The following is an 11,543-nucleotide window of genomic DNA, read 5'->3' as shown; positions in this document are numbered from 1 at the left end:
GGCAATATTTTATGATTTAGTACAGTGTGATAAAGAATACCTTAAAAAGTTATATTTCTGCTGTGTAAACCCAAATATCTATTGGATATTGCATGGGAACATTTAATTTCATAATGGCATTTGCTTTAGAGTTGAAACGCTATGAACTGTGTTCTTTTGAATTTCCCACGTGGTCTAAAACTAACAGATTATTAGCAAATAACTTTTTAAACATTAAAACAAAAACTGAGCCCATATATTAAATTTCCAAAGGTGGGAAGAGTATATTGTGTTCTGTGTATAACATATAAAACTAATCATAATTTTTTTCAACATCTGATATTACCACTCTGCAAAGAATATTTTTTAAATTATTTAAGCCATCAGATCACAAGAATTTTAATCAGCATGCTGGCTTATAGAAAGAAAAAAGAAAGACATTTCTTCATTTTCTTTCCCTAATATCTATACAGTTTAGGGAATTAATTCCTGATCCCTGGTCTTATCATAAGAAAATCACAGCTGTAGTGAGACTGTGATGAAGATAATGTTGATTAAGTACCTACCAGCATGCCTGAGACAGAGTAGATGCTCAATGATATCAGTTCTTTTCCATAATGAAAAAAATCTAATATATTCCAATCCCCATGGATAAGCAATTTACGCATCCATGTGTATGTACCTGTATGCACCTGCATACGTGCATGTGTGATTTGGGGTTGGGTCACTCTAGTGCTCTATCTATATGATCCCCAAATTAATATTTAATCCAGGATGAAAAGTCAGTTAAAATAGTTTTCTTAGTGTCGTGCATATAGACCTTTAGTGTATTTCCTGTAAGTGTTTGCTTGCATTTGTTTACGGAAACAGTGACAGGATAAGAATGTTTTCATGGAGTAGATGAGGGCAATTTTCACCAAAGCATGTTCGGGACTGAGGTTCTGGGTGGCGGAGTCTCCATGAAGCAGCATTTAAAAACTGAAGTTTGAAAAATAGAGTGATATATTCTTCGTAAAGAAGGTGTTTGTGTGGGTAATTATCATTAGCAATTAGGTTTCAGGGAAAAATCCACAAGATAAGTATATACCCTGGAAAGGGAAAATGCCAGTCTATGGGGCACTTAGAAGTACACAGTACTTTTTGACCCAGTCATTAAAAGTCAGACACAGACCTACTAGAGAACGGACTTGAAGATATGGGGAGGGGGAAGGGTGAGCTGTGACAAAGCGAGAGAGAGATATGGACATATATACACTACCAAACGTAAGGTAGATAGCTAGTGGGAAGCAGCCGCATGGCACAGGGAGATCAGCTCGGTGCTTTGTGACCGCCTGGAGGGGTGGGATAGGGAGGGTAGGAGGGAGATGCAAGAGGGAGGAGATATGGGAACATATGTATATGTATAACTGATTCACTTTGTTATAAAGCAGAAACTAACACACCATGGTAAAGCAATTATACCCCCAATAAAGATGTTAAAAAAAAAAAAGTCAGTTATTACTGAACCGACACCAAGGACGATTTTTACACTTGGCCAAATCTTAGTAGGTGAGTCGATTGAAAGGGATTAAAGTAGGACCTGACAGATTCACATTCACAACTCTCTAATAATCACTGGAATAGAAGAGCAGGCCTTAGTCATAACTATAAAGAGATATTAATAATGAGATGAAATTAGTTTTAGCTCTATTGGAAATAAAGCCAACAAAATTTTGCATTGCTTTGATTTAGAATCTGTAAACAAAATGTCACAAGCATTTGGAAAAAAAAAAAAGAGAGAGAGAACCTACAAATGACAAGCAGGCAGGAAGGAAAGACACTTGCAGACAAGTTGAAATCCATAGGCTACAATGCTCAGTGGGGAGTCTTCAGCTGGAAGTGTAATAGTCGGCCTTTGGCTGACTTAGAATAGCAAGTAAGCTTTTGAGAATGTTTCAGACTTTTAGCTAGATTCAGCTAGAAGGATTTGCTTGACATGGCTCAGTAGTTTATAGGATTTTCTTCCTTAAAAGTCTCAGAGGAAGAAGTAAAACCTTATTTTGAATACTTGGTCTTGTCTTGGCTACTTTTCAATATTAATTATATGTTAGTATGTATCTTCACAGTTATTCAATCTTGATATTTCTCCTGTCTCACCCATCGTTTAGACGCCTTGCAGAGTACAGAGCTGGATTTATCTAAATATCAAATCTACATGTCTTCTCAGTGAGTAATTTTGGCTATTTTGGGGTTTGGCTATTTACATTAAAGTTGAATGGTGACTCACCATCTACACTTTGTAAGATATAAAAATCAACTCAGAATTTTATAAGCATTATGACTTTTTTTTCATATGGTGAATATATTTGTCTGAAATCTCATTTTTACTCCTCCAATTTTTTTTCTATTTTCCCCTGTAGTTTCAAATATTCATGAAACTAGCACTGTACTTTATTAAAATGAAATGCTAAATGAAAACATTAAAAATTTTCATGTTGCCAAATTACCACATGTATAAATAATTGGGGAGGGATGAGAAAATACATTTGATAAAGTTATTTTGAATAAGGTAAACTGATGTCTAGATTTTATCTAAATTTCACAGCCCCAGAAAATAAAGTCTCAAATTAAATGGCAAATTTCCACCATTTGGGTCTTTCACAGATCTGCTCAGTTTTTCTATGATATACATTTTCCTGATACGAGAAGGAAGCTGTGAATCATTCTAACGGGTTAAAGTGTCTTGGGGCAGCAGGTTAGAGCACTGGTGAGGACTTTATCTGCTCTGTTGTCACATACCAGTATTGGCTGTTTCCTCTCTTGGGTTGATAACTGCACAGATTCTCATTTTCTTTATCATCCATTTTCTTCTACTTCATGAATCAACTTTGGCTAATGGTTATTTCAGAAGCCAAGCAGGTGTCATCAAAAGACACTTTCGTGGCAGACAAGTAAGTGTCAGTGACAGTGATGTCATCCAGCTCTGTGCTGAAATGATCTGACTCCTTGATGACGCTGTAATTGAGGGCCACACTGTAGTTAGCCGGCTTCTCCACCGGCTTCTGCTTACAGTTGCAGAGCTTTCTGAAGGCTGCACGGAATTTCTGGGACATGAGATTGTAAATCACTGGGTTGATGGCACTGTTGAGATAAATGCAAATTCTGCAAAAGAGCAAGAACCAATTTTCTTGGAAAGGGCTGGAGAGAAATGAGTTGACAACCACAAGAGTTCTGTAGGGCATCCATAAAAGGGCAAACAGAATGACAACCACTGCCAGCATCTTGGTGACCTGTGGAGAAACAGAAATGCAAAGCAAACACAAATTAAAACAAAACAGAACCGAAACATGAAAATAAAACGACTCCGCCTCTGCCCTCCTCCAGCATTTAGTTCCCAAGATGTAGTCTGAGACAAGGACTTAAGTGTAGGCAGTTTACAGTATTTGGGAGATGAACCCAGGAAGCAGGATTAAAGACATAGAAGAGAGTGTGAGAGAGGAGGAAAAGCCAAAATACGGTGTGTTTTTGAGACAACTCCCACTGCGGGCAACTGTGGATCAAGTAATGCGTTTCGGGATCATCTGTCCAGAGACAGGGAAGCTGAGGCATTTTTCTACTGGCTGCCATCTCCCCTTTGTTGAGAGGTGCCTTAGGGGCTTTAAATGCACGGTACTTCCAAGTTTCACCTACCTGGAAACTCCTAGGGGCTTTAGACAGAACCTTGAGGCAGAGAAGAGGAGAGACAGTCAGGGGACATTGGATACCTGTAGTGCAGTGTTCTCAGCAAGCAGGAACCATCCACAATAGCCATGAAATCATGGCTGAAACCACAGTCTGTCTCAGAGGATGTGACCCAGGGCACCAAAAGTGTCTGCGGTGAACACTAGGACACCTAGGGTCTAATTCCATCTTTACTCACCTTTCCTTCGACAGCAACACTTTACATATTTTAAAATAAGTTTTTAGTATCTATAGTCTCTTACAGAGTTTGACAAATTTCAGCTTCCTCAGCCCAGACTTTCTAGATGTTCTGAACCTGAAAACTACTGCAAATAGAAGGAACTGATACTTCCTCTTTCATCCTTCCCAACCTCTCAGCTGTTTTCCTAAAGCCCTCTCCACCAGCCTCTATCTTGTTCTGGCAGTGGTCAAGAATCCACCTGCCAATGCAGCAGACACGGTTCGAGCCGTGGTCCGGGAAGATCCCACATGCCGCAGAGCAACTAAGCCCGAGCGCCACAACTACTGAGCCTGTGCTTAGAGCCCACGAGCCACAATTACTGAGCCCACATGCCACAACTGAAGCCTGCGTGCCTAGAGCCCGTGCTCTGCAACAAGAGAAGCCACCACAATGAGAAGCCCACACACTGCAACGAAGAGTAGCCCCTGCTCGCTGCAATTAGAGAAAGCCCGCGTGCAGCAATGAAGACCCAATGCAGCCAAAAATAAAATAAAATAAAAAAAAATAAAGTTCATTATAACTGAAATATTGTTGAAGACATGGAGTTATAGAAAGATATAGAGGTATCACTTTGAGAAGAAAGCAAATAATTAAATCCTTTTTTAGGGGTACTGTCAATTTAAAAACTGAATTTATAGAAGATTTAAAAAGAATAGCCAGACAAAAATTACTTAATAAAATGTACCAAGGCCCATGCAAACCTTTGGCTGTCATTTAGGGGCAGAATATCTAAATTTCAGGGCAATCTGAAAAAGCTTTCTTAGAACTAAAAAGGCAAAGTCATATTACAGGAAGTGACAACCACGTCAGTAAATGTACTCAAAGAATATTTACCACATTTTTTTTGCGCAGGCCCAGTGGCCACAGCTCACGGGCCCAGCCGCTCCGCGGCATGTGGGATCCTCCCGGACCGGGGCACGAACCCGTGTCCTCTGCATCGGCAGGCGGACTCTTACCACTTTTATGAGTGATCATCAAGAGCATCTTAGGCTAACTTCAGTTTGTAAAGAGGCTCTTTATCAATATTGGATCCCACATTCTATAATGCTAAAGCTCTGTTTTTGGCTTCATGAACAAAGTAAATGAACAACTAACTTTTGTAGGATTGCATAACAGGTTGGGAGAAGGCCTTTGTATGCATGCCTGTGATATAATAAGTGTTCAATTAACAGCTGAATTATTATTGAGTAAATACTTATTTTTTGCAAATGTTAAAATGTAATTGTGGAGGTCTGTGTGGGTGCAGGGCTCTTTAAATTAGCGAAGTGCTCTAGTTCTTGCACTTCTGTTTGTTGGTTAATGGATATAAAAGTTAGCCTTTAATCTTCTAATGCCACTTTTTGAAGGTGACAATACATTCTGTGGTTGGAGACTATCCACGTTCTCCTGCATTGCTGCATATTAGCAAAGTGTTCTGTTACCGGGAATGTTTTGCTCTCAGATGGCCTATGATCAATGTGATCGATGTCCTCTTGCATTTTGTTACATCAGTTGAGCCAACTGAAGGAAAAACTTGACTAGACAATTATATAAATCTGAATTTAGCCAAGCTTCTACACTGACTGGGGTGCTCTGGAATTTTCCACTTTCAGCTTGTTCTGCTTTGTTCTGACTTAGTATCTGCACAGGCAGTTTAAAAAAGACAGTTATAATCAATGTGGGGTGCTTCATATCCTGGTGTGAGATCATTGATGGGATTTAAAAATTAATGATGGGGCCAGAAAAGGGCTTGGAATCAACTCAAAGTCAGTTAAAGTATAATAAAAGTGAATAAAGGCTGAGTGGTGACTCACGGTGGAGAGATTGTGGACTGTCATATCCTGTGTTGTGGATTACTTATAGATTTCTTCACAAGAAGCCACACAGGGATGCTAATGCATGGGTTCTTGACTCCACCTGTCAAGTACTATATCTAAATGTTATTCAGAATAGCCATTCTGGCAAGAATTCTGAAGTGTTTTCTGGGCTCTGCTCTGATTAAAAAAGTCCATAAAAATGTTAGCAGAGGTTCACAGTAGAGAAACTGTGGTTGTATTTGGTGATGCTGAGGAAGGAGAAGTAGTGATTAAGTGAAAAAAATGGTGATACAAGATTTTCCAAGTATAAATTTGTAAGTGTGGTATATCCAGTGAAATTGAAAATTTTTTTTTCACAATTCTAGGGGTGTTGAGGAAGGTGGACTTGTCCAGCAGAGCTGTTTCTTGAGTGAGACGATGTGGGGACAGAAACCTGGACTCTGTGTCTCAGGGGGGCTTCGTGTGCCAGTAGAGCCACAAGTGGCCACTGCTGTTGGTAAGATACAAGAGCACAGATGAGAGCTGAAGTAACAGGGTGGCATATTTCTGTGCAAAAGACGATGTGACCCTTCTGTTGTGACACGTCCAGGTCTCCAGAATAATCACTGAGCGTCACCGAAAATACCAAGTGTGAGTCACTTCTTGTGGGAAATGGGCAGAGCTCTGCACCCAACTCTGATGTGGGAGGAACCCTCAAAGCTTGTACTTTCTTTCAAGAGCAAAGACAGGCAGAGGCACAGACACATGAAGCGTTAGAAAAAGTGATGGAATGTTGAGCTGTCCCCGTTAGTAGAGCTAGGGTTCAGGGTAAAATTACACCAACACCTCTCAGGGTAATAGAGACCCTGAGTGGCCGGCCGTAAGCCTCACTTTCTGAGAATCTCTGAGAATCTGTGTTAGATGGGGACTGTGCAGTATTTCTTAACATGTTTCAATCTAGAATGAAGAAAACTGGATGAAAATGAAAGGTATTCCAATCTAACAATGGGAATTGGTAGATGAAGGAGAGAAAGAGAATTAAGATTTATGAAATACTTACTATGTACCAGACAATGTGCTTGGCATTTTCTTCATGATAGCCCTACTTTATCTGCATTTTACAAAGGGTAAGACTGATGCTGAGAAATGTCATACGTTAAGGAATAAAGTCACAGTTTAAAAACACGTATAAACATGTATATTTGACTCCAAAGTCTCCTTATCCTCCCTACTATAATACCTTGAATTTGGGGAAGAAATACTTTTTTCCTGAAGTTTGCAAAACCAAAAAGAAAAAAAAAAACCCATAAAACATGCTGCTTAAAGGTTGGAATTGATGAAGGCTGTATGTGCAGGGGAGCAGGGAGGATGAAAAACTAATTCTTAAGGGAACCTTCCTACACTGTTGGTAGGATTGTAAATTGGTGAAGCCATTATGGAAAACAGTACGAAGCTTCCTCAAAAAAATAAAAATAGAGTTACCATATGATCCAGCAATCCCAGAAAAGACGAAAACTCTAATTCCAAAAGATACATGCACCCCACTGATCGTAGCAGCGCTATTTACAATAGCCAAGACATGGAAGCAACCTAAGTGTCCAATGACAGATGATTGGATAAAGAAGATGTGCTATATATACACAATGGAATACTAATCAGCCATAAAATAGGATGAAATAATGCCATTTGCAGGAACATGGATGGACCTAGAGATTATCATACTAAGTGAAGTAAGCCAGACAGAGAAAGACAAACACCATGTGTATCACTTACATGTGGAATCTAAAATATGATACAAATGAACTTATTGACAAAACAGAAATAGACTCACAGACATAAAAAGCAAATTTTATGGTTACCAAAGGGGGAAGGGGTGGGGAGGGATAAATTAGGAGTTTGGGATTAGCAGATACAAACTACTATATATAACATAGATAAACACAAGGTTCTACTGTATAGCACAGGGAACTATATTCAATATCTTGTAATAAACCATAATGGAATAGAATATGAAAAAGAATATATATATATATTTATCAGAATCACTTTGCTGTACACCAGAACTAACACAACATTGTAAATTACTTCAATTTTTACTTCAATTAAAAAAAAGGGCCGAGATGATGTTAAGAAAAAAGAAAGCCTCATTCTTAGTTCAACACAGTGTTTATGTCTCAGCATCTAACAAAGATATTCCCATTCATACTGCAATACTAAGTCCGGACAGAACATATTTTTGGAATGTTTCTGATTTCAAGTTCTTCTGCTAAGAGTAGAAAGTAGCTGTGTGCTAGGTAACATGTGCAGCTGGACTTGAGGATTAGATGCAAAACTTGCTGCAACACTAGCAACTACTGTAGGGTGGAGGTTTCGGTACTGGTTACAGAGACTGATTATTGTGCATGATGAAAGGCTGGCTTCCTTCCTGTGGCTTGGATGTTTTCTTGTTCACAGGAGGAGAATATTTGGAAACATGCTGGGAAGGGAAAAACTCAGCTGGCATACCTGGGATTCAAATTATAATAACATCTCAATTTAGAAAATGAAATGTCAGTCTGAATTCTTTCATGAGCCACGCTGGAACAATGCTGCTGTGGGTTGAATGTCCTACTTAGTCTTTTCTGAGTGTTCGCTCTTCCAGGTAAATTATTGGAGAATGGCTAAGCATGTGGAAAAGCTTGTCTTAATAAGTCTTCCTTTGGTTTCCTTACCTTTGTACCTAGGGTATGTTTAGTTCCTTTGATCATTTTTCTCATTGGAATGAGACCTTAGAAGTTCTGAATGAGGCATCTTGGCTGGCTCTGAGCTGGGAATCCGGTTACTGGCTATCACACATCTATGAAGATACTGATCCTTTCTGAGGGAGCTATTTCCCAATCTCATCTCTCCCTTGTGCTTCTCTGGCCTCTTACGGGAGACACTGTAGACTGTAATACAGACAAGTGATCCCTCAGCTGCTCACCCACCAGGGGATGGGAAATCAATGAGAATATTTTAAGATGTAGAATATGAATGATGGAGGGGAAGGGAGGTAATCTCTAAATAGCAGTAAAGCTCTCAGGGCTGCCAAACTTTTAGTGGGCATTTAGTTGTCTTGCTTCTAAAGGTCTTGGACAAAGTCCCTTATCATGGGGCTGAGAGCACTTGGGAGGCAGCCAACTCCTTCTCTACCTGTGTCTGTCCCTGGAGAGACAGCCTGTACCATGCTTGGGTCCATCTGGAGTTACAGAGCTAATTTTCTAGCTGTCCCAAAAGAACCCACAGAGACAGCCAAAAATGGGGGAGATACGTTTCTTTCCTTCAGCGAGCCATAAATTCAGCATTTTCACTGAACTTAACTTTCTGATGTGTTAAACATGGGTCTTAGAAGATCTGGTTTGAAATTTTAGCTTCACTAGTCATTACCATTCAAAGCTTTCTGGAGCCTTGGTGTCTGCATTTAATATAGGAAAATATATGTTTGAAGATTAATTGCGAGGAGGACATGAAAACAATACTCTCTAAAAATAGAGAGTGGTGGGTATAAACCCTTCTCTAAGCTCCTTTCATCTCTTCCTGTTTATTTTTTCTGTACTAATAATCACATTCTGAAGAGATCCTGTTGCTTCATTTGGCTCTTTGTTTAGAGTCTCTTTTTTGTCCCTGGAATGATGAGGCCTCCTTGAGGATCCCTGTTCTACCTTACATGCAAGGAACAACGTGAAGGTCTGGTACCGAGTAGGTGCAATAAATGTTCAGGAAAGAAATGAATGTACAAATGAAGAAACAATTCACTAACGCTATTCTAAGTTTTGCTCCCTCCATGGAATTCCACGTGGTTGTTTGATACTTCCAGCCCTAATTGCAAATGTCATTCTTATTTTGGGTCTGTTTTCTTTCCTGGTACATAAGATCTTGATGGTGGGAATAACGTGTAGTGCACATTTTTATCTCTAGCCCCTGATGCAAGGTTTGGCATCAAAAAATGCTTGAAGTTAAAAATTGAAATCAGTGTGTAAAGATTCAGTGTCCAGAAGGGTCATGATAGATCAGACTGAAATTATGTTGAAGAAAAATTTCTGGGGAATAGTCTGTAGAAATAAAGAATTGTTGGATATATTGTTATGAAGAACTTATGAAATGTAAAGAGTTAAAGAGATGCTAACTCAATATGATTTATGCTGAGTTCATTTCCCATTACTGGATGTTGACTGTACTCTGTTAATATATACCAAAGCTTGCCTCCAAAAGATACAAATCTCACTTTACAGCCATTCTTGTTCTGTTCTTATCTGCTGCTGTCAAATTTAGTCATCTGTGGCTTCTCTGTCACTCATGAAACTGTAGAAAACTATTTTTCTAGATATCACTCTGCATCTTAAATTTGTATTTTTAGAGCCTGTTGAAATCAAGGATCCTCCCATGTAACAGGCAAAGCATTTTCTTTAGGAGATACGGAGTCAAGTGAAGGCAGGGGATATACTAGCTGCTAACTTAGCCTGCCTGTGATAAGCTTGAACTTTTCTGTTTTGAGTAATTTTGTGGAATTCAAACATATTTATTTAATATGTACTTATCATTTGTTTTTGAACACTTGTCATTTACCAGTGCCTGTACTAAGTATATAATATTTTTACAAACTCTCTTTTTTTTTTTTTTTTGGTGGTACGCGGGCCTCTCACCGTTGTGGCCTCTCCCATTGCGGAGCACAGGCTCTGGACGCGCAGGCTCAGCGGCCATGGCTCACAGGCCCAGCCGCTCCGCGGCATGTGGGATCTTCCCGGGCTGGGCACAAACCCGTGTCCCCTGCATCGGCAGGCGGACTCTCAACCACTGCACCACCAGGGAAGCCCTACAAACTCTTAAATAGGAATAGTTCAGAGGTCAGCAATCTTTTACTATAAAGGGCGAGATAGTAAATATTTTAGCTTTTTTTGGGCCATATAGTCTTTGTCTCAACTACTTAACCTGGCTATTGTAATGCAAAAGCAGCCATAAACAGCACATAAATGACCAGGCATGGTTCTGTTCCATTAAAACTTTATTTAGAAAAACAAGCAGTTGAACAGGATTTGGCCCATGACTGTAGTTTGCCAACCAACTGAAGAGTTGAACTCTTTAAATAAAACAACAAATGGCATATAATGTATTTCAAACTATTGTTGTATTTTATGACTAATTTTTTTCAAGTTCTTCATTTCATTATCAACAGAGCTTATGAGAAACATAAACCAAATAATGCTGGCTTTTAGCTCCTGAACCAAAGTTTTGATTTAAAATTTGATTTCTCTTATGACAGAGTCATGGTTAGCATTACCTCTCTAAAAAACATCACCTAAAAAATGTAATGTTAACACTGTACTTTCAATAATCCTGGGAGCTACTTTTCTAGAAGATATGGTGCACTCTCACGGGTGATTAAGTCAGGAGTGTTGCAGAAACCAGTATAGGAGCCAGTTGGAGAAGGTGCATTTACATGTGGATTGGTAGTTGGTCCTCCTGTCCCTAAGCAAGCCAGGCCTTTGGTTTTTATATCAAACCCTCCTAATTTACTAATGTCAAGACTCTTCTTTTACAACAGTCACTCTGTGTTGGTATCCCGGTCCCACCACTTACCAATTGTTAGACTTTGGGCGCTACTGAAACTACTTCTGAGTCTCGGTTTTCTCTTCAGGGAAGTGGTGAAAAAAATGTTACCTACCTCCCAGGGTTTTTGTGCGGAAACATGAGATGATGTAGATCAAGTGCTTATGCTAGGTCTTGGGACATAGCAAATGCTAGAACGGCGAAAGGTATTTTTGAAACTAATAATAGAAAACACTCATTACTTGCTATGCATCAAGTGCTGTTCTAAGGGCTTCATTTACACA

The 11,543-nt window shown here is 39.3% G+C and overlaps 1 protein-coding gene across 1 annotated transcript in view; it reads right to left on the bottom strand.

Annotated features, from left to right (window-relative positions):
* Window positions 1–2,840: 2,840 nt before the first annotated feature.
* The window catches only part of TRHR (thyrotropin releasing hormone receptor), a gene marked incomplete at its 3' end in the record, with an annotated part of 34,271 nt that continues 25,568 nt past the window's right edge, over window positions 2,841–11,543 (bottom strand). Inside the window, exon 2 of the mRNA XM_082858587.1 lies at window positions 2,841–3,248. Within this exon, the coding sequence (XP_082714713.1) occupies window positions 2,841–3,248 (408 nt within the window). The remainder of the gene's footprint in view (window positions 3,249–11,543) is intronic.

Source organism: Leucopleurus acutus, assembly GCF_964270905.1.
Source record: "Leucopleurus acutus genome assembly, chromosome: 17".
Taxonomy (NCBI): domain Eukaryota; kingdom Metazoa; phylum Chordata; class Mammalia; order Artiodactyla; family Delphinidae; genus Leucopleurus; species Leucopleurus acutus.
The sequence above is the reverse complement of the archived record's forward strand: the minus strand, read 5'-3'. Positions and strand labels throughout refer to the sequence as shown.